This window comes from Cucurbita maxima, unplaced genomic scaffold (genome assembly GCF_002738345.1).
Source record: "Cucurbita maxima cultivar Rimu unplaced genomic scaffold, Cmax_1.0 Cma_Scf00014, whole genome shotgun sequence".
Classification (NCBI taxonomy): Eukaryota; Viridiplantae; Streptophyta; class Magnoliopsida; order Cucurbitales; family Cucurbitaceae; genus Cucurbita; species Cucurbita maxima.
The window spans coordinates 544808-567739 of NW_019272030.1; the positions used below are offsets into that span (position 1 = coordinate 544808).

The window sequence follows — 22932 nt, forward strand, 5'->3', positions numbered from 1 at the left end:
CTAACAGCTACCTAATTTAACCATAGCCAAACAAAGTTGAGCCTCATCCTTACGGAAGCACCACAGTTGGATGTGTTCCCCCGCTTTCAATGCAGTCTCTTCCACCAACTTATTCCACTGCGTCATCAAGCAGTACGTATCACTGCTCCCAATTTTCCACTTCTTCAAGCATATAATACTTTCTCTCCCAACATCATATATCATCACCACGTTCATCCCCTTCTTGTTTTTGTTTTCCTGTTCATCCAGCAATTTCTTCTCCTCCTCTGTCGTAAAATCAAAACGGAGTTTATTTATCGGCAGGGACAGTCGACCATGGTTCTTACTTATATCGGTATGTTGAACTTGTTTTTGAATTACTAAATGAATTTCCCTCCCACCCATCTCCATAATTCGCTCTCTCATCCCGTCCGACATCTCCGGAATGGATGGGTACTCAGTTTTCTTAACCATCTTCCTCCTCGTAGGCGCACTGCTTGTAGGCGTCTTCCTTTTGCGTGTGTTCCTACTTTTTTCCTTTTCAACATTAGGAACAGTCTTGGCTAAGTGCATCAAAGTAGATGCAGCCTCCAAATTAATACAATCGTAATTACATAAAAATTGTAAAAGTCTTTTGACTTTTTCATCTCGGTCTCAGTTAGTTTGACAAGGAATAATTCTTTGCATGATTGCATTTACATATTATAATTTATATCTACCTCATCAATAAAAAAATTAAAATGAAAGTTCAAAGGTTCCTTTCTTTATATTATTTTATGTTTGGCTGGTAGATTTAAATTTTATTTCTTTGCATATATTAAACTAAATTACATTAATAATGTAATTTTTTTTGGAGTGAGAAATTTTTTTATATACTAATAAATTTAAATGAGAAGACTTGAAAAAGCTTATTATTATTATTTTTTTAATAATAAGAGTGTAGAGCTCAACTTGCGACACAAGTTTCCAAACAAGAAGGTAACTGGAAGGTGGGAGGTAGAATTTCAGCAAATTCTTCCTCTTAACAAAAAGTTATGTGTGGGCCCCACCTTTCTAGCGGAAATAATTTTCTTTTTATATTTTTCTTTTATTCTCATCCTCAAAACTGAATATATATAATTAAATAATTAATCACAAGTCAAAACTTTATAACTCACCAAAATGAGAACTTTTAATTTAACAAAAGAACAAAAACCTCAAATTCATCATCTTTAAGCTCCAAAATTGGATGTGGTCTCCAATTCTCGTGGTATTGCTTCCACCAATGAATTCGACTGTGTCATAGTTCACATCATTGTTTTCGATTTTCCAACTCTTTAAACTGCTCTCTATACACAGAAGATCTATTATCATTCTGATTATCCTTTTTGTTCTTATTTTCTTTCACTCATTAACCTCCTCTCTCATCGGTACTAAAATCGAAAATGAGTACCGACTTGGTTCTTACTTATGTATTTGTTTATGAGCCACTAGGTGAATTTCGTTCCCACTCATATTCATGATTCGCTCTCTCAGCTTCGCTAACATCTTAGGAATTGATGGATACTCGCTAACATTTGTAGGTGTTGCTTTTCTTAATTTTTTTATTTAAATAATAAAATGAAAGGAGTCAAACGTGCCACAACCCAAATTACCACTCTTACAAACACGTGGATACAGTCAAATTTTTTTAGCATGAATATTTTATAAGTCAACCAAGATTGTATTAAAAATCAACCCAAAGTTAATTTGGGTTGGGTTAGTCTGAATTTTCAGTTAAGAAAATTTACAGCCCAATTTTATAGAAATTACATTCTAATCCAATATTTCTTTTATCTTTCTTTAAATTCCTCCCACTTTTAATTTAAATTCCTCCCATTTTTAATTCAAATCAATAAAAATTAAATAAATAGGGATAGTGGATCATATATTTTTAATTTTAACTCCTCTCATACAATTTTATCTCTATTAAATTATAATATAAATTTAAAACCTTTATATTTATATTTTTATGATTATTTGAAATTTTTTTATAGAAATTTTTATTGAAAATATGAATTCAAAATTGAAAAATATATTAGGGGTCAATGTCAAAATTCAAAAATTCTATTAAAATATGAATTCAAAATTGAAAAATTGAAAAAACTATAATTTTTTTTTATAGAATAGTAGTGGTTACTCATTCCAATAAAACAATGAGTTTAAAAGAAAAAATGAAACCAAACCAATTACCATTTATGCTCTTCTTCAACATCTATTTTTAAAAAAAATGAAAAAACACTCTAAATTCAGAGACCAAAAATAAGAATAAAAATAAATCAATTACTCTGTTCAATTTATCATTTATTCTAAAAAAAATAGCATTTAAAAATTATAAAAAAAAGTCGAGTCTCGGTATTAAGAGGATATTTTGGAGATATATTAGTTAGAATATATCTGAGATATTTAGGGAGTTGTTAGTATAAATTTGATTAATAGTATATTTTATTTATTTACAAGATTTGGTTAGATATATTATTTTTTTCTATTTTCAGGTATTAGTTAATAATTTGTATCTATTTAAGATTACAAGCATATTGCGATTCTGACTGGGGGTGGTTGTCGAACTTACAGACGGTCTATTTCTGGGTTCTGCATTTTCCTTGGAAATTCAATTATTTATTTGAAGTCTAAAAAGCAGACTAATGTGTCCAGATCATCAGCAGAAGCCGAGTATCGAGTTATGGAAAATACTTGTTTAGAGTTAACTTGGTTAAGATACATTCTTCAAGACTTGAATGTTCCACTGTCCGAACCAGCATTATTATATTGTGATAATCAAGCAGCATTACATATAACAGCCAATCCAGTTTTTCACGAACGTACGAAACACATTGAAATAGATTGTCATATAGTTCGAGAAAAGTTACAAGCTGGAATCATCAAACCGTGTTATATTTCGACCAAAATGCAATTGGCAGATGTTTTTACTAAAGCTCTGGAAAGACAGCAATTTGACCTTTTGAAGGACAAGTTGGGTGTGATCGACATACACTCTCCAACTTGGACAAGTTGGGTGTGATCGACATACACTCTCAACATGAGGGAGAGTATTAAGAGGATATTTTGGAGATATATTAGTTACAATATATCTGAAATATTTAGAGAGTTTTAGTATAAATTTGATTAATCGTATATTTTATTTATTTATAAGATTTAGTTAGATATATTATTTTTTTTCTATTTTTAGGTATTAGTTAATAGTTTGTATCTATTTAAACGTGGTAAACCTGAATGAAGATTATATACTTTTTCAATTCTATTTTCTATTTCTATCTCTTAAAACTCGGGAAGCAGTTGGATGTGTTCTCCAGCTTTCAATGCAGTCTCTTCCATGAACGCATTCTAACTGTGTCATCAAGCAAGTCGTATCACTACTCCCTATTTTCCACTCCTTCAAGCATAGATTGCGTTCTCTACCAACATCATCTATAATCAATAAGTCCCTCCTTTTCTTATTTTTGTTTTCGTGTTTATTCAACCATTTCTTTTCCTCCTCTATCGTAAATCAAAACGTAGTTTATTTATTGGCAGGGACAAAAAAAAGTCCGGGGCTAGGTACTGACAGGCCAGACCGTGTAAATAAAATGACAATGAATTTTGGAATGAAATAAAATAAAGGAGGTAGTATATTTTTTATTATTATTTAGAAATATATATTTTTAGTAATCTTTAATATATTGGTATTATTTATATATTAGAATCGGAGATACCTCTTGTTTTGAGCCCTTACATTATCTAATTTATGTAAATGGAATTGATTTATGATTTTATCGAATTGATATATTTAAATAATTATATATATCGATATAATTATATATCCATATAATTAAAGGGTAGATAGATAAAAAGAAAAGATAAAAGGAGGGCTTTTTCAAGCCTTCCTTTTCTATTTTTTATATATATATCCTATGGCTGAGTCGAGGTCGGATTGCTAAACTCGGTTTTTCTTTACCATCTATCAAAAAAATTAGAAATTTTTATTTTTATTTTTGGTTCTTCATCTTACCTTTTTTTTTGTTGTAAATTTTAAAATTTTAAACTATAATTAACAAGCTTCGTTCATACATTTTGGTTTATATGATGAAGCATTAAAAAAATATATTGATGGCTATTAAATTATTGAAACTTTAATTTTATATTTAATAAATTTGTAAATTCTAAAAATATATTGTTATTAGAATAAAATTAAAATTTCAATTTTGTTATTTTAGAGATAAAATTAAAAAATATATTAAAAAAAGAACCACCTTTATTATATTTACGTGAATAATAGAGGGAATAAAAAAAATATATATAGTAATAATTAACCTCTTAAAATGGCTAGAGCAAAACAACAATTCCATATACTCATATTTATTTTTTGTGAAAAAAAAAATATTTGAAAATTAAGATTTTTTATTATCATCATAAACTGGTCATGTATGAAAATGATGTCGAGAATATATGAAACATACAAAGTTTCATACGTACACCATATTCGTATTTTTTTTTAATATATAGATCTATTTATATTTATATATAAAATTGTATGGTTTTGAAAATTAAGACTTTTTTATTACATCAAAAGTCAATTTCTAATGATTGACATATTTGAATGATCATTCTTTTAATGTGACATAGAGACAACGTAGGCCTTGTCCATTAGAACCGACACAGCCTCCAACACTGAAGCTAGTTTCGGTTTCAGCTTTGATTTTTTCTTTCTTTCCAACACCCGAAGATCCCCATTTCCTTACCTTAAAAAGACGAATTCGAAATATAGAAATTTTCAAAATAACCCAAATGTATGTATATCATTTTCAATAACCTATAATAAACAAAAACGAATTCAAAAGGAGTCAAACGTGCCTGAGAGTCAATTAGGTAGGCACAAATTACCACTCTAACAAACTTGTGAATACACTTAAATTTCTTAGCATAAATATTTTATAAATTTTATTCGGTTTGGCTCGAGGTTTTTGTATTGTAAACCTAAAACCAAACCATCAATTCGGATCTACGAAAAATAACCCAACCCAACCCTTATAAGTTGGGTTAGGTTACTCCAAATTGTATACACCCTAATCCCATATCTAATCTCAGAAACTTATGAAATCGGAACATAAAATAAAAGATGAAAGTAGAAGAAATTGGGAGTGATGGGAGAGATGGTTGATGGGTACATTCCGATTAGATTCCAAAACTTAAACCTATTAGGGTTTTATTTCCTAATTTAATTTTAATTTGAATTTGAATCTGATTTTAATTTCTTTTAACGTAATTTAGTTTCAAATTTTGTTAAGAAATCTTGAGCTAAATCTATTTTCTTCACGTTCCATTCCATAAATGATGCATTTCTAATGATAATCAATTTCCACCAAACTCAGATCAATATCATAACTCCAACACTCCCACTATCTTCCATTTGAATCTTAATGAAATTACATTTTAATCCAATATTTCTCTTTCAAATCCCTCCCTCTCCAAAGTCCATTTTCACCCATCTCCAATATTTGCTCAGCCTGTCGACATCTATAAGTCGACGGTACTCACATCGCTTAGCCATCTTCTTCCTCGCAGCTGCGTTGGTGGGAGGCGTCTTCCTTTTGCGGGTGTTATTAACATCAGAAACAGCCTTCGTCACGTCCATCAGAATAGAAGCAGCCTCCAACACACCAGCGATAGTTTTGGTTTCTGGCTTTATTTGTTCTTTGGTGCAGCAAGATCCCCGTCTTCTTTAGGGGATGTAAATTTAGTTTAAAGTTGTAATACTAATCTCCCTTCTCAACCTTTTTAAAAAAATATGAAGGGTTGATGGAAGGAAAATTAGAGTGATGGGTTATTATTTATTATAAGACTCCATCTCTTCCTGCAAAATTTAATTTCCTAATTATTTAATTTATTTGAATTTCTTTTATCATTCCGCTCCTAAAATCTAGTTTAGAAAATTTTGATTTAAATTCACTCACTTACCAAAGTGTAGATTTAGGAAAAATTTTAAGATTGAAAAAACTTATTAAAACTATTTTTAATTTTTATACTAAAAGTTCCTGCCATGATACATTTTGGTTTATATGATCTAACCCATTAAAAAAAATATGTGGATAAAATTTAAAAATATATTAAAACAACCCTTATTTTTTTGAAGTGACTCATGACCACAAATTTGTTTGGAGGTCGTAGAAATTAGTAACCTTACTGTAGAGGAGAGAAGAATGGGTTTTGAATAGGTTGTTTTAATAAAACTGTAGGTTACTGATTAAATTTGAAAGTTAATAGGTATTAGATTTTATAAAGTAAAAAGGCAAATTTATAAAATAATGAAAGTTTTCTTACAGTGGAGTCGGGCCATAAAAGAAACAAATCCCAAATGGCATCCTCAAAATTTTCTAACAGCTCCCTAATTTAACCATAGCCAAACAAAGTTGAGCCTCATCCTTACGGAAGCTCCACAGTTGTATGTGTTCCCCCGCTCTCAATGCAGTCTCTTCCACCAACTTATTCCACTGCGTCATCAAGCAGTACGTATCACTGCTCCCAATTTTCCACTTCTTCAAGCATATAATACTTTCTCTCCCAACATCATATATCATCACCACGTTCATCCCCTTCTTGTTTTTGTTTTCCTGTTCATCGAGCAATTTCTTCTCCTCCTCTGTCGTAAAATCAAAACGGAGTTTATTTATCGGCAGGGACAGTCGACCATGGTTCTTACTTATATCGGTATGTTGAACTTGTTTTTGAATTACTAAATGAATTTCCCTCCCACCCATCTCCATAATTCGCTCTCTCATCCCGTCCGACATCTCCGGAATGGATGGATACTCAGTTTTCTTAAACATCTTCCTCCTCGTAGGCGCACTGCTTGTAGGCGTCTTCCTTTTGCGTGTGTTCCTACTTTTTTCCTTTTCAACATTAGGAACAGTCTTGGCTAAGTGCATCAAAGTAGATGCAGCCTCCAACACACACGGTTCAGTTTCGGCTTCTTTCCTTCCCCCACCCGAAGATCCCCTTCTTCTTTTAGGTATGTAAATTTAGCTTAGATCAGGAACTCTAATCCCCATTCCCAAACTTTCAACTCTTTTGTTCATCCCCATATTTTAATTGCACAAATTTTGAACTCCAAAACAAATTGAAATAACTTGAAGATGGTTGAGGTGTACTCACTTATTTATAACGTTAATTTCCTAATTCCATTTATTCTTAATTTGATTTAAATTCATTTTATCTCTTCCTAAAATCTAGTTTACTACAATTTTAAAAAATCTTTACCACAATTTATCTTCTAACAATTCATTTAAATGTATAATCTCCTATTAGAATCTTTGCTCCATTTATCCATTTAAATCTTAACCAAATTTTTATCGGGGCCCATACTATTAGAGAGCTTGTTCTTATTATTTTTGTGTTCAAATCTATTAGATTCATTGTTAATAATATTTTAATTAAATATATACAATTTGTGTGGAAAATAAAATTTTAATTCCGTTTATTTGTGTATGCAGATAAATCAGTTTATATTTAACTAAGAAAGTTGTTTATTAGGAACATGAAACATTAGCTTAGCTTAATATGGTTGATACCGAACAAACATTTAAGTAAATGGAATTGATTAGCTTAGCTTTTTGGAATATATATATATTACAAAAACAAATATATATATATATATATATTATTTTTGTAATATAAATTTTATCCGTACTGACAGGCCAGACCGTGTAAATAAAATGACAATGAATTTTGGAATGAAATAAAATAAAGGAGGTAGTATATTTTTTTTTATTATTTAGAAATATATATTTTTAGTAATCTTTAATATATTGGTATTATTTATATATTAGAATCGGAGATACCTCTTGTTTTGAGCCCTTACATTATCTAATTTATGTAAATGGAATTGATTTATGATTTTATCGAATTGATATATTTAAATAATTATATATATCGATATAATTATATATCCATATAATTAAAGGGTAGATAAAGATAATAAGAAAAGATAAAAGGAGGGCTTTTTCAAGCCTTCCTTTTCTATTTTTTATATATATATCCTATCATATATAATTATCTTTTTCAATTTGGGAGAAATGGCTGAGTCGAGGTCGGATTGCTAAACTCGGTTTTTATTTAACATCTATCAAAAAAATAGAAATTTTTATTTTTATTTTTGATTCTTCATCTTACCTTTTTTTTGTTGTAAATTTTTAATTTTTAAACTATAATTAAGAAGCTTGGTTCATACATTTTGGTTTATATGATAAGCATTAAAAAATATATTGGTGGCTATTAAATTATTGAAACTTTAATTTTATATTTAATAAATTTGTAAATTCTAAAAATATATTGTTATTAGAATAAAATTAAAATTTCAATTTTGTTATTTTAGAGATAAAATTAAAAAATATATTAAAAAAAAAGAACCACCTTTATTATATTTACGTGAATAATGAAGGGAATAAAAAAAAAATATATAGTAATAATTAACCTCTTAAAATGGCTAGAGCAAAACAACAATTCCATATACTCATATTTATTTTTTTTGTGAAAAAAAAAAATATATATATTTGAAAACTAGGATTTTTTATTATCATCATAAACTGGTCATGTATGAAAATGATGTCGAGAAGATATGAAACATACAAAGTTTCATACGTACACCATATTCGTATTTTTTTTTTAATATATAGATCTATTTATATTTATATATAAAATTGTATGGTTTTGAAAATTAAGACTTTTTTATTACATCAAAAGTCAATTTCTAATGATTGACATATTTGAATGATCATGACATCTGTGTAACACCCTGAGCCCAACAGGTACAATTCGCTCTATCTTGTGACTACACTTTTTTATTCATGATTACTTTATAGATTTTATTGGAAGACTTAGAGTGTGATTTTCATATGGGTACAAAAGAAAGAAATGCTCGAAATAGGAACTTAGTAAAAATTATAAAAAAATGATAGAAAATTAGAAATATGGTCAAAGTCAAAGAATAATTTGGTCATTATAAAAAGTTCTACTGAGGGAAAGAAAGTTAAAAAAAATAAATAAATAAAGAGAGTGGAGGTTAGATTTCTTAGAGAAGAAGGGTAGGAAAACCGTCTTCAACATTCAGCATCCTACTTAGAAATTGCTAATAATGATTCTCTCTATTGATTTGGACTTTTAAAAAATCAAAATCGGTAAAAAAAATCTAGGAAGATTCGTAGGTATGATTTATGGGTTTAAGAATACTGTTTTTTCGATTACTTTAGAACCATAAACAACAATTAGGAGTCTACACCATAGTGCTCCTAGAACCAAGTAACTCAAGGTGTTAGTAATAAAGAGTCCACGTTTTAAGTGGCCTAGACGTCCTAGAAACCTAGTAGACCTCTATAGCACCTAGAAATGACTAAAGTAGCTCTGTAAGCCACTAGCAGCGTGAATGGTATCATCAGAGTCTCCTTTTACAACTCCAATACGCCGATAGCGTTATCAATGACCTAGGTCAGATCTGATCACCCCCTACCAAGCGATAAGCACACAAGAGTAGTATTGTCGAGCTAACCTTAGGTCGATTCGAGTAATGTGTCAAGGCGACTAGGTACCATAATCGTGAGTGGAAATCGCTAGAGGTCTCCAAAATACGGTATTGATGATCTAAAAAGATAAGGATGCAATGAGAGACTAGAAGAAGATTGTTTATTAAGTAATTTTTTTATACTCATCCCATTTTTCATCTTATTTTTGAAGTGACTCATGACCACGAATTTGTTTGGACGTGGTAGAAATTAGTAACCTTACCGTAGAGGAGAGAAGAATGGGTTTTGAATAGGTTGTTTTAATAAAACTGTAGGTTACTGATTAAATTTGAGAGTTAATAGGTATTAGATTTTATAAAGTAAAAAGGCAAATTTATAAAATAATGAAAGTTTTCTTACAGTGGAGTCGGGCCATAAAAGAAACAAATCCCACGTTAATGGCATCCTCAAAATTTTCTAACAGCTCCCTAATTTAACCATAGCCAAACAAAGTTGAGCCTCATCCTTACGGAAGCTCCACAGTTGGATGTGTTCCCCGGCTTTCAATGCAGTCTCTTCCACCAACTTATTCCACTGCGTCATCAAGCAGTACGTATCACTGCTCCCAATTTTCCACTTCTTCAAGCATATAATACTTTCTCTCCCAACATCATATATCATCACCACGTTCATCCCCTTCTTGTTTTTGTTTTCCTGTTCATCCAGCAATTTCTTCTCCTCCTCTGTCGTAAAATCAAAACGGAGTTTATTTATCGGCAGGGACAGTCGACCATGGTTCTTACTTATATCGGTATGTTGAACTTGTTTTTGAATTACTAAATGAATTTCCCTCCCACCCATCTCCATAATTTGCTCTCTCATCCCGTCCGACATCTCCGGAATGGATGGGTACTCAGTTTTCTTAACCATCTTCCTCCTCGTAGGCGCACTGCTTGTAGGCGTCTTCCTTTTGCGTGTGTTCCAACTTTTTTCCTTTTCAACATTAGGAACAGTCTTGGCTAAGTGCATCAAAGTAGATGCAGCCTCCAACACACACGGTTCAGTTTCGGCTTCTTTCCTTCCCCCACCCGAAGATCCCCTTCTTCTTTTAGGTATGTAAATTTGGCTTAGATCAGGAACTCTAATCTCCATTCCCAAACTTTCAACTCTTTTGCTCATCCCCATATTTTAATTGCACAAATTTTGACCTCCAAAACAAATTCAAATAACTTGAAGATGGTTGAGGTGTACTTACTTATTTATAACGTTAATTTCCTAATTCCATTTATTCTTAATTTGATTTAAATTCATTTTATCTCTTCCTACAATCTAGTTTACTAAAGTTTTAAAAAATCTTTACCACAATTTATCTTCTAACAATTCATTTAAATGTATAATCTCCTATTAGAATCTTTGCTCCATTTATCCATTTAAATCTTAACCAAATTTTTATCTGGGCCCATACTATTAGAAAGCAGCCTTTTTTGTTCTTATTATTTTTGTGTTCAAATCTATTAGATTCATTGTTAATAATATTTTAATTAAATATATACAATTTGTGTGGAAAATAAAATTTTAATTCCGTTTATTTGTATATGCAGATAAATCAGTTTATATTTAACTAAGAAAGTTGTTTATTAGGAACATGAAACATTAGCTTAGCTTAATATGGTTGATACCGAACAAACATTTAAGTTAGGTTAGCCTCCACTCTTGAATTTAATAAATTTGTAAATTTAACAACGTTGAATAAAAATATAATTTATTAGAAATAAATTAAAAAAATAATAATTTATTAAGAGATATTTTTGACATAAATTTAAAATGGGTAGAAATTTAGTTAAAATTGGTACAATATTATATTATATTTTTACAATAGGGTTTGATGTTTGCATCTATTCAAGAAGGTTATTACTTGAAATGTTTAGTACTAAATTTTACATTTCAAAGAGTATGAGAACAGAAAAATAGTAATAATAATCATCTTAAAATAACTAACATAAGTGAAAAAAACATGTGTGCATATACTCTTTTTATTGAAGTTCATATTTGTTTTTTAAAAAATTAAAAATTAAAAAAAAATTTATTACATCCAAATTCAATCTCTAATAATTTTAACTACATTTAACGATCGTTATTCAATCGATCATCTATGAAAATTATTTTGAGTGCATATGAAACATTAAGTTGTACTTTATTATTTGCGTGTACACCATACTGAAAGCAGTTGTTGACGTTGTGGCTCTAATGATGGTAGTTTGAACAACGCTCATGACGAATTTATTGACGATAAAGCAACCTTTAGTGTAGCCAATAATCAAGAGTGCCATCAAAGTAAGGAATTAAGGGATAAAGCCTCCTAAGATGATGCAAGAGATCGACAATGGTTTGGAAACTTTGTAAGAGATGACAATTAAGAGATAAAAGCAAGTCAGGGTTGGTGATATTTTTCCTAAGAATATTAACAATGGGTCGTGTGATTCTATTTCATATTGGCTCAAAATAGGTGAGAACACAGAGCTTAAAGAGTCTTGATTGAAATTGAAACTTATATCCACTATTAAAGTCATTTTCTAATGATTTTAACGTTATTCAATCAATCTTATTTTGAGTGCATATGAAATATGATATGAACCAAAAAACATCAATCATACAATATACTTCAATGAACATGTGAAGAAAAGGTTGTCAAAATTATCAAAAGATGTTTCAATTCATGCCACATTGAAGAAGAATGAAGTTTGACTGTTATAAATTTTGGGTGGGTTACAATTTAGAGTAATTTAGAGTTTTTAGAACTTTTCATTTTATAATTACATAATGGTTAATTATGACCATTAAATATGAATGTTACAACTCTTGGAATGCCTTTAGTTTTATTTTGAGGCTCTATAAAGCCATGTATGTTGTATCCATAAGAGACTTGAAAAAATATAGTAAAAGAAACATTTGTCCTCTTCTTTAGCCAATGGCTAAGTTTCTTTGCAATTCTATGTAGTTTAGGTTGCATGTAGAGTCATTCAAGCTCGACATGATCAATCTTGCTTGTGGAGTGATTCGAATTTCAAGCAAGTGTTCTTGCCTTGAGATATTTGATCAACAAGAATCATTCAAGCTAGACATGATCGATCTTGCTTGTGGAGTGATTCGAATCTCAAACAATGTTCTTGGCTTGAGATATTCGATCAACAAGGTAATTCGAATCTTTCTCCCCTTGTAGTGGTTTCTTATCTTATCAAAATATATAAACTCTCATAAGAAATATTTATTATTTACATGTACCCAATACAACTCCAAATCCTTTATCTCTGTATTTCCTTTTGTCTACAAATTTTTTTGGCCATTTTATTTTTCATCTATTCTACTAATATAAATTTAATCTAAATTACTAATCTAACGTGATTTATTAGAATTAGTATAAATGATTGACATTTAGTTCTTAACTCAAAGGTAAACTATTGTAATGATTTAATAAAAATCTAATTATAATTGAGTGTAATTTTTAAAAATAAGAAATATGATAAAGGAAAATGAAAATTTAATAAATATCTTATCTATCTTCCACTAAATCTAAGTCTACAATTGAATCTCAATTAGGGATTTAATAGAGATCATTGTCATTTTTTTCTCCAATAAATTTGAAAATCTGTTTAGTTGTTTTTTTGTTTCTCAAAATTGGGGAAGTGATAGAGAGGTTAGTGGAGAGAAGTGAGAGGTTGTTTCTCCTTTTTTATTTATTTATTTATTTTGTAAAGTAATTTTTTTAATTATTTATAATTGTTTATTTCTTTATTTATTTATGATTTTTTTTTTGCTATTACATTATAAACTTCAGTCCCGAGAGTGCTTTAATCTTGAAATAACTCGGGTGCTTATTCTAAGAGTTCTTTATTAAATGTTGAAGTACAACTATGGAAAAATCTTAACCCTAATTTATATGAGTCATAAACATTTATTTGCATACATAAAACTTTCGTAAGCTTGTCACTTTGGTATTTATAAAACCTTTGATGTCTTATAAAGTGTCGGATAATTATTTATTTTAAATCTTAATTCATACTCCAAATTTTTTACAATTCCCTAAAATCTTTCATACTTGTCCTTAATATCATAAATGGGTCTCATGTAATTTTCTATAGTATTTTGAGTCTTCTACGACCTTGAAAACCTAGTAGAATTTAATAAGGGTCTTTTGGTCATTTACCATCCCAAATCTTGGTTTAATTCTTCAACCTATTAAAATAGCCTTGTAACTTTGAGTAATTCCTATACATCATGACATAAGGCTCCTCATCAAATTTCATTTCACTTCGAGGTCACTTTGGTCATATGCTAGTCTAGGAGAACATAATTATAGGGGTATTTTAGTCATTTTACACCTACACTTGGTTTAGCCCGTTATGATAACCTAATGGTAACCAAATTTCATACATAACATTATCATGTCATATTGAGCATTCTTCTAAAATTTCATGAACAACATAATTCATCTAAGATTTAACTCCGGCGACGTTGGAGTTTTTATTCGCACGTGACCCACAAAGGGCGGCCGAAGTCTGGGATGCAAAGGAAACTCGATCTCGACTTTCAGCCACTCCAAAACACCTGCAAAGAAGAAAAAAATAAGTGAAAACAAAGAAGAGAGAGAAAATCCGACGAAACTCCGGCAAGGCCAAACCCTACGAAATCGACGTCAAAACCTCCATTTTACGCAACAAAAGTAATCCCAGGGCCTTTTACAAACATCAGGGGTAGATTTAGACGAGTCCTACACGTTGTACACTGTCGGCAAGGGAGACGGAGCATCGGATTTTCGAACCCTTCCAGATCCGGGAGTGTGAGGCCTTTACGAACCAAACCTATACCAAAAGCGAAATTAGGGGGAGAAAGAGACTCGGGAACGGAGGAAAAAAGGACGTCGAAACGACGTTAATGAGGAGAGAGAGAGAGGTCATCGGAAAAAAAACGCATGCAACCGGGTGAAGAAGACGAAGTCCGACCCGAGGTTCGGATTCCGAGACCCGGACCGAGTCCAACCACCGTAAGTCAGCCCAACACCCGACGACTCCCGCGGCCCAGTCGCCTCAGCCCAAACCCGTAAGCCTAGTTACGACCTAACCCATTAGCCACGACCCGAGACCCGCAAGCCCAGTCTAACGCCCGACACGCACAGCCTAGCCCACCTACACGTTTCCTTCAGCCCAGGCCGGCCCGTCACCCGTGAACGACTCGAAAACCCGCGAGTGACCCGACAACCCGAGACTACTGCACATACGTCATCCTCTGGTTGTGTCACGTGACACGTTTGCAGCGCGACACCCCTCGGCTCCGACGGCTTATTCGGCTCGGGAAACCTGTTTCCGGCCTGTTTGTCACCCTTCTGACCCTCCCGGACTTAGTTTCGGCCCCGTTTAAGATAAAATAGATCATTTTAAGGTCGTCTTTCACAAATTCAAGTTGGAAATTAATTATGTTTGTGAAATACTAACGAAGGTGACGAATGATCCAATAGGAACCAACCACCAACAGAAACGTAGAACGTTCACGAGGAGCTAGGAGCTTACATTTATATTTTAGGGAAGTACTTCGGCTAAGGCCTACCAAGTAAATGGCTCACCCGTCGTAGGTTACGCATTATTTGTTGTTTGTTGGCACGTGCCCGTGGATTCGCATGTATCATTAAATTGTATGCTAGATTGTTGTGCTTAAGTACGTAATCATGTGAACGTGAATGTATGCTGTTTAGTCTGATGTGATATGTAATGCATGTGACGATATGTTGTTCTTGAATGATTATGACATGATTGTATGGAATATTTGAATGTAAACAGCATGAATTGTATGACATGAAACACGATAAACTGCCTGGAAACATAACCCCGATAGGAATATGTATAATACGTAAATTGAAAATGAGAATGACATGTAAGCATGGAACGTGACAGGGGGCTATGTTTATTAATGATAAATGTAGAAGTAATGGGGACCTCATGCATTATGTGTGTTCATGCATCTGGGGGATACCCCTATCCCATCACGAGGGTACGGACGCATACATCCAATGGCAGGACAACGATCGTTATGCTTTGCATAGCGCTGCCGTGACGATTACTAGTTCTAACGGGTTCTGGCATATGGGACTCCCAAAGTATGCCCACCGGATAAGGAAAGTGGCCCAGCGGTGTGCGAACTAGCTGGGGAGCCCATAGTTGCACGTATGGGCTGTGTGTAGAGTATATGGTACACGTCCAAGATTACCCGTTAGGACAGCACCGTAGGAAAAACGAAACGAAACGAAAGATAGATCCCATCATTTCATTGCATGTGATTGTTGCATAATTTCGATAGGGGGTCACTTACTGAGTATTCTAGAAATACTCAAGCCTCGTGCTGCTTAACTTTTTCAGATAAGGGCAAGACATCCATGTGAGATCAATGGAGGCATCGTACACCCCCAGGACCGTGGCACATGCATAGGGTAGTTGTTTTCCATTTCCTAGTATAGGTTAGTATAGGTTGAATTTTGTTTACTTCATTAGTATAAGTTAGTATAGGTTGAATTCTGTTTACTTCATTAGTATAGGTTAGTATAGGTTAATTGTATTCCATAATAAACCATAGGATAGTTTGAGACAATTATTTCAATATTGTTCTTTTTCCTTTCTTTCCCTTGTATTCGTTTTCTCTTTCACGAGGTAATAAAAGGCGAGTGTAAGTCGCATTTAAAATCAGGGTCCATCAAGGTATAGTAATGACCTTAGATTAAATAGGTAAAATTTAGGGTCGTTACAAACCCAATAGTAAAATCGAAAATGAGTTTATTTGCATTCCGGGATAAACAATCGTGGTTCTTACCTACGTCTGTATCTTGAAGTTGTTTATAAACCACTAGGTTAATTTCGTTCCCACCCATATCCACAATTCGCTCTCTCAGCCCTGCTGACATCTCAGGAATCGACGGATAGTCGCTTTGCTTGCGCATCTTCTTCCTTGCACGTGTATTGGTCGGAGGCTTTTACATTTTGGGGTGTTTCTATTTTTTTCAATTTCAACATCAGAGACAACGTAGGCCTTGTCCATTAGAACCGACACAGCCTCCAACACTGAAGCTAGTTTCGGTTTCAGCTTTGATTTTTTTTTCTTTCCAATACCCGAAGATCCCCATTTCCTTACCTTAAAAAGACGAATTCGAAATATAGAAATTTTCAAAATAACATAAATGTATGTATATCATTTTCAATAACCTATAATAAACAAAAACGAATTCAAAAGGAGTCAAACGTGGGTGAGAGTCATTTAGGTAGGCACAAATTACCCCTCTAACAAACTTGTGAATACACTTAAATTTCTTAGCATAAATATTTTATAAGTTTTATTCGGTTTGGCTCGAGGTTTTTGTATTGTAAACCTAAAACGAAACCATCAATTCGGATTTACGAAAAATAACCCAACCCAACCCTTATAAGTTGGCTTAGGTTACTCCAAATTGTGTACACCCTAATCCCATATCTAATCTCAGAAACTTATGAAATCGGAACATAAAATAAAAGATGAAAGTAGAAGAAATTGGAGTGATGGGAGAGATGGTTGATGGGTACTTTCCGATTAGGTTCCAAAACTTAAAGTTTTATTTCCTAATTTAATTTTAATTTGAATCTAATTTTAATTTCTTTTAACGTAATTTAGTTTCAAATTTTGTTAAGAAATTTTGAGCTGAATCTATTTTCTTCACGTTCCATTCCATAAATGATGCATTTCTAATGATAATCAATTTCCACCAAACTCAGATCAATATCATCACTCCAACACTCCCACTATCTTCCATTTGAATCTTAATGAAATTACATTTTAATCCAATATTTCTCTTTCAAATCCCTCCCTCTCCAAAGTCCATTTTCACCCATCTCCAATATTGGCTCAGCCTGTCGACATCTAGAAGTCGACGGTACTCACATCGCTTAGCCATCTTCTTCCTCGCAGCTGCGTTGGTGGGAGGCGTCTTCCTTTTGCGGGTGTTATTAAGTTTTTCCTTTTCAACATCAGAAACAGCCTTCGCCACGTCCATCAGAATAGAAGCAGCCTCCAACACACCAGCGGTAGTTTTGGTTTCTGGCTTTATTTGTTCTTTGGTGCAGCAAGATCCCCGTCTTCTTTAGGGGATGTAAATTTGGTTTAAAGCTGTAATACTAATCTCCCTTCTCAACCTTTTTAACAGATGTTTTCAAATTAAAAAAATATGAAGGGTGGATGGAAGGAAAATTAGAGTGATGGGTTATTATTTATTATAAGACTCCAGTCTCTTCTTTCAAAATTTAATTTTCTAATTACAGTTATTCCTAATTATTTAGTTTATTTGAATTTCTTTTATCATTCCGCTCCTAAAATCTAGTTTAGAAAAATTCCATTTAAATTCACTCACTTGCCAAAGTGTAGATTTAGGAAAAATTTTAGGATTGAAAAAAATAACTATTTTTAATTTTTATACTAAAAGTTCCTTCTACTGCCATCATACATTTTGGTTTATATGATCTAACGCATTAAAAAAATATGTTTGGATAAAATTTAAAAATATATTAAAACAACCCTTATTATTTTGAAGGGACTCATGACCACGAATTTGTTTGGACGTGGACGAAATTAGTAACCTTACCGTAGAGTAGAGAAGAATGGGTTTTGAATATGTTGTTTTAATAAAACTGTAGGTTACTGATTAAATTTTGAAAGTTAATAGGTATTAGATTTTATAAAGTAAAAATGCAAATTTATAAAACAATGAAAGTTTTCTTACCGTGGAGTCGGGCCATAAAAGAAACAAATCCCAGGGCATCCTCAAAATTTTCTAACAGCTCCCTAATTTAACCATAGCCAAACAAAGTTCCACTGCGTCATCAAGCAGTACGTACCACTTGACACAATCGCACTCTTAAGGGCAGCGGACTAGCGATTGTGCGGCACTCACTTTCCAACGACAAGTGAGCTGAGCCAATTTGTACTTGCGTCGCCTACGGCCAAGCGACGTATGATCGAGCCTCTAGCTGTCAACTTCTCCCTACCCAAGGTTATATATGCTAAGCCGTTGTTATCTCTCTCTTGCTTGCTTATATAACGTCTCTTTCAAAAATCTCTCTTTCTAAAATCTCTCTCTACCCTCGTTTTCCAAAACCTTCTTTTAAAACCGAGGCTAGAGGCTCGATCATACGTCGCTTGGCCGTAGGCGACGCAAGTACAAATTGGCTCAGCTCACTTGTCGTTGGAAAGTGAGTGCCGCACAATCGCTAGTCCGCTGCCCTTACAGTGAAACTTATTCCACTGCGTCATCAAGCAGTACGTATCACTGCTCCCAATTTTCCACTTCTTCAAGCATATAATACTTTCTCTCCCAACATCATATATCATCACCACGTTCATCCCCTTCTTGTTTTTGTTTTCCTGTTCATCCAGCAATTTCTTCTCCTCCTCTGTCGTAAAATCAAAACGGAGTTTATTTATCGGCAGGGACAGTCGACCATGGTTCTTACTTATATCGGTATGTTGAACTTGTTTTTGAATTACTAAATGAATTTCCCTCCCACCCATCTCCATAATTCGCTCTCTCATCCCGTCCGACATCTCCGGAATGGATGGGTACTCAGTTTTCTTAACCATCTTCCTCCTCGTAGGCGCACTGCTTGTAGGCGTCTTCCTTTTGCGTGTGTTCCTACTTTTTTCCTTTTCAACATTAGGAACACTCTTGGCTAAGTGCATCAAAGTAGATGCAGCCTCCAACACACACGGTTCAGTTTCGGCTTCTTTCCTTCCCCCACCCGAAGATCCCCTTCTTCTTTTAGGTATGTAAATTTGGCTTAATCTCCATTCCCAAACTTTCGACTCTTTTGCTCATCCCCATATTTTAATTGTACAAATTTTGAACTCCAAAAGAAATTGAAATAACTTGGAGATGGTTGAGGTGTACTTACTTATTTATAACGTTAATTTCTTAATTTCATTTATTCTTAATTTGATTTAAATTCATTTTATCTCTTCCTAAAATCTAGTTTATCTTCTAACAATTCATGTATAATCTCCTATTAGAATCTTTGCTCCATTTATCCATTTAAATCTTAACCAAATTTTTATGTGGGCCCATACTATTAGAAAGCAGCCTTTTTCTTATTATTTTTGTGTTCAAATGTATTAGATTCATTCTTAATAATATTTTAATTAAATATATACAATTTGTGTGGAAAATAAAATTTTAATTCCGTTTATTTGTGTATGCAGATAAATCAGTTTATATTTAACTAAGAAAGTTGTTTATTAGGAACATGAAACATTAGGTTAGCTTAATATGGTTGATACCGAACAAACATTTAAGTTAGGTTAGCCTCCACTCTTGAATTTAATAAATTTGTAAATTTAACAACGTTGAATAAAAATATAATTTATGAGACATAAATTAAAAAAATAATAATTTATTAAGAGATATTTTTGACATAAATTTAAAATGGGTAGAAATTTAGTTAAAATTTGTACAATATTATATTATATTTTTACAATATGGTTTGATGTTTGCATCTATTCAAGAAGGTTATTACTTGAAATGTTTTAGTACTAAATTTTACCTTTCAAAGAGTATGAGAACAGAAAAATAGTAATAATAATCATCTTAAAATAACTAACATAAGTGAAAAAAACATGTGTGCATATACTCTTTTTATTGAAGTTCATATTTGTTTTTTAAAAAATTAAAAATTAAAAAAGATTTATTACATCCAAATTCAATCTCTAATAATTTTAACTACATTTAACGATCGTTATTCAATCGATCATCTATGAGAATTATTTTGAGTGCATATGAAACATTAAGTTGTACTTTATTATTTACGTGTACACCATACTGAAAGCAGTTGTTGATGTTGTGGCTCTAATGATGGTAGTTTGAACAACGCTCATGACGAATTTATTGACGATAAAGCAACCTTTAGTGTAGCCAATAATCAAGAGTGCCATCAAAGTAAGGAATTAAGGGATAAAGCCTCCTAAGATGATGCAAGAGATCGACAATGGTTTGGAAACTTTGTAAGAGATGACAATTAAGAGATAAAAGCAAGTCAGGGTTGGTGATATTTTTCCTAAGAATATTAACAATGGGTCGTGTGATTCTATTTCATATTGGCTCAAAATAGGTGAGAACACAGAGCTTAAAGAGTCGTGATTGAAATTGAAACTTATATCCACTATTAAAGTCATTTTCTAATGATTTTAACGTTATTCAATCAATCTTATTTTGAGTGCATACGAAATATGATATGAACCAAAAAACATCAATGATACAATATACTTCAATGAACATGTGAAGAAAAGGTTGTCAAAATTATCAAAAGATGTTTCAATTCATGTCACATTGAAGAAGAATGAAGTTTGACTGTTATAAATTTTGGGTGGGTTACAATTTAGAGTAATTTAGAGTTTTTAGAATTTTTTATTTTACAATTACATAATGGTTAATTATGACCATTAAGTATGAATGTTACAACTCTTGGAATGCCTTTAGTTTTATTTTGAGGCTCTATAAAGCCATGTATGTTGCATCGGTAAGAGACTTGAAAAAATATAGTAAAAGAAACATTTGTCCTCTTCTTTAGCCAATGGCTAAGTTTCTTTGCAATTCTATGTAGTTTAGGTTGCATGTAGAGTCATTCAAGCTCGACATGATCAATCTTGCTTGTGGAGTGATTCGAATTTCAAGCAAGTGTTCTTGTCTTGAGATATTTGATCAACAAGAATCATTCAAGCTAGACATGATCGATCTTGGTTGTGGAGTGATTCGAATCTCAAACAATGTTCTTGCCTTGAGATATTCGATCAACAAGGTAATCCGAATCTTTCTCCGCTTGTAGTGATTTCTTATCTTATCAAAATATATAAAGTCTCATAAGAAATATTTATTATTTACATGTACCCAATACAACTCCAAATCCTTTATCTCCGCATTTCCTTTTGTCTACAAATTTTTTTGGCCATTTTATTTTTCATCTATTCTACTAATATAAATTTAATCTAAATTACTAATCTAACGTGATTTATTAGAATTAGTATAAATGATTGACATTTAGTTCTTAACTCAAAGGTAAACTATTATAATGATTTAATAAAAATCTATGGTAAACTATTATAATGATTTAATAAAAATCTAATTATAATTGAGTGTAATTTTTAAAAATAAAAAATATGATAAAAGAAAAGGAAGATTTAATATATATCTTATCTATCTTCCCCTAAATCTAAGTCTACAATTGAATCTCAATTAGGTAAAGATCATTATCATTTTTTTCTCCAATAAATTTGAAAATCTGTTTAGTTTTTGTTTCTCAAAATTGGGGAAGTGATAGAGAGGTTAGTGGAGAAGTGAGAGATTGTTTCTCCTTTTTTATTTATTTATTTATTTTGTAAAGTAATTTTTTTTAATTATTTATAATGGTTTATTTCCTTAATTTATTTATGATTCTTTTTTTTTTTTTTTTTTGCTATTACATTATAAACTTCAGTCCCGAGAGTGCTTTAATCTTGAAATAACTCGGGTGCTTATTCTAAGAGTTCTTTATTAAATGTTGAAGTACAACTATGGAAAAATCTTAACCCTAATTTATATGAGTCATAAACATTTATTTGCATACATAAAACTTTCGTAAGCTTGTCACTTTGGTATTTATAAAACCTTTGATGTCTTATAAAGTGTCTTAACGGATAATTATTTATTTTAAATCTTAATTCATACTCCAAATTTTTTATAATTCCCTAAAATCTTTCATACTTGTCCTTAATATCATAAATGGGTCTCATGTAATTTTCTATAATATTTTGAGTCTTCTACGACCTTGAAAACCTAGTAGAATTTAATAAGGGTCTTTTGGTCATTTACCATCCCAAATCTTGTTTAATTCTTCAACCTATTACAATAGCCTTGTAACTTTGAGTAATTTCTATACATCATGACATAAGGCTCCTCATAAAATTTCATTTCACTTCGAGGTCACTTTGGTCATAAGCTAGTCTAGGAGTACATAATTATAGGGGTATTTTAGTCATTTTACACCTACACTTGGTTTAGCCCGTTATGATAACCTAATGGTAACCAAATTTCATACATAACATTATCATGCCATATTGAGCATTCTTCTAAAATTTCATGAACAACATAATTCATCTAAGATTTATGGCTCAGGCGCTCCATTGAAATAAATGTTCATGTGTACAATAACTTCGGCAAACTTGCTCAATCTTAATCCCAAGATCCTCACTTTTTTTTCGATGATGATTCCATCAATTGGATCAATAGTTTTACTAGTTTTCGTGGATTGCATTGTCCTCCAAATCAAATTCTCTAAACCTCATTTTTAAACTACTAGATCTTTGTCTACCTAAGAAAATTGTTGATAAAACTAGAAAATGACATTTTTTTTTT

General features: G+C 31.8%; 3 protein-coding genes across 3 annotated transcripts; all 3 read right to left on the reverse strand.

The window, feature by feature from the left end:
- Window positions 1–5629, reverse strand: LOC111489364 (B3 domain-containing protein At2g31420-like). Its single transcript, XM_023137554.1, has 2 exons — window positions 5480–5629; window positions 1–567 (listed from the first exon to the last, which is right to left on the reverse strand). Exons 1-2 carry the CDS (start codon window positions 5627–5629, stop codon window positions 1–3), a joined length of 717 nt encoding a protein of 238 aa, XP_022993322.1.
- A 739-nt stretch (window positions 5630–6368) lies between these two features.
- Window positions 6369–6920, reverse strand: LOC111489365 (B3 domain-containing protein At2g31420-like). The gene has a single exon (XM_023137555.1). The coding sequence runs from the start codon at window positions 6918–6920 to the stop codon at window positions 6369–6371; it is 552 nt and encodes a 183-aa protein (XP_022993323.1).
- Window positions 6921–9965: 3045 nt separating this feature from the next.
- LOC111489366 (B3 domain-containing protein At2g31420-like) lies at window positions 9966–10673 on the reverse strand. The gene has a single exon (XM_023137556.1). The coding sequence runs from the start codon at window positions 10671–10673 to the stop codon at window positions 9966–9968; it is 708 nt and encodes a 235-aa protein (XP_022993324.1).
- Window positions 10674–22932: the final 12259 nt, after the last annotated feature.

Coding starts and splice junctions, on each gene's coding strand:
- LOC111489364 (XM_023137554.1), bottom strand. CDS start 5,629: ATGGACGTGACGAAGGCTGTTTCTGATGTTAATAACACCCGCAAAAGG. Junction 568..5,479: donor TGAGCAAATATTGGAGATGG/GTGAAAATGGAC, acceptor ATTAATTTGGAG/GCTGCATCTACTTTGATGCA.
- LOC111489365 (XM_023137555.1), bottom strand. CDS start 6,920: ATGCACTTAGCCAAGACTGTTCCTAATGTTGAAAAGGAAAAAAGTAGG.
- LOC111489366 (XM_023137556.1), bottom strand. CDS start 10,673: ATGGGGATGAGCAAAAGAGTTGAAAGTTTGGGAATGGAGATTAGAGTT.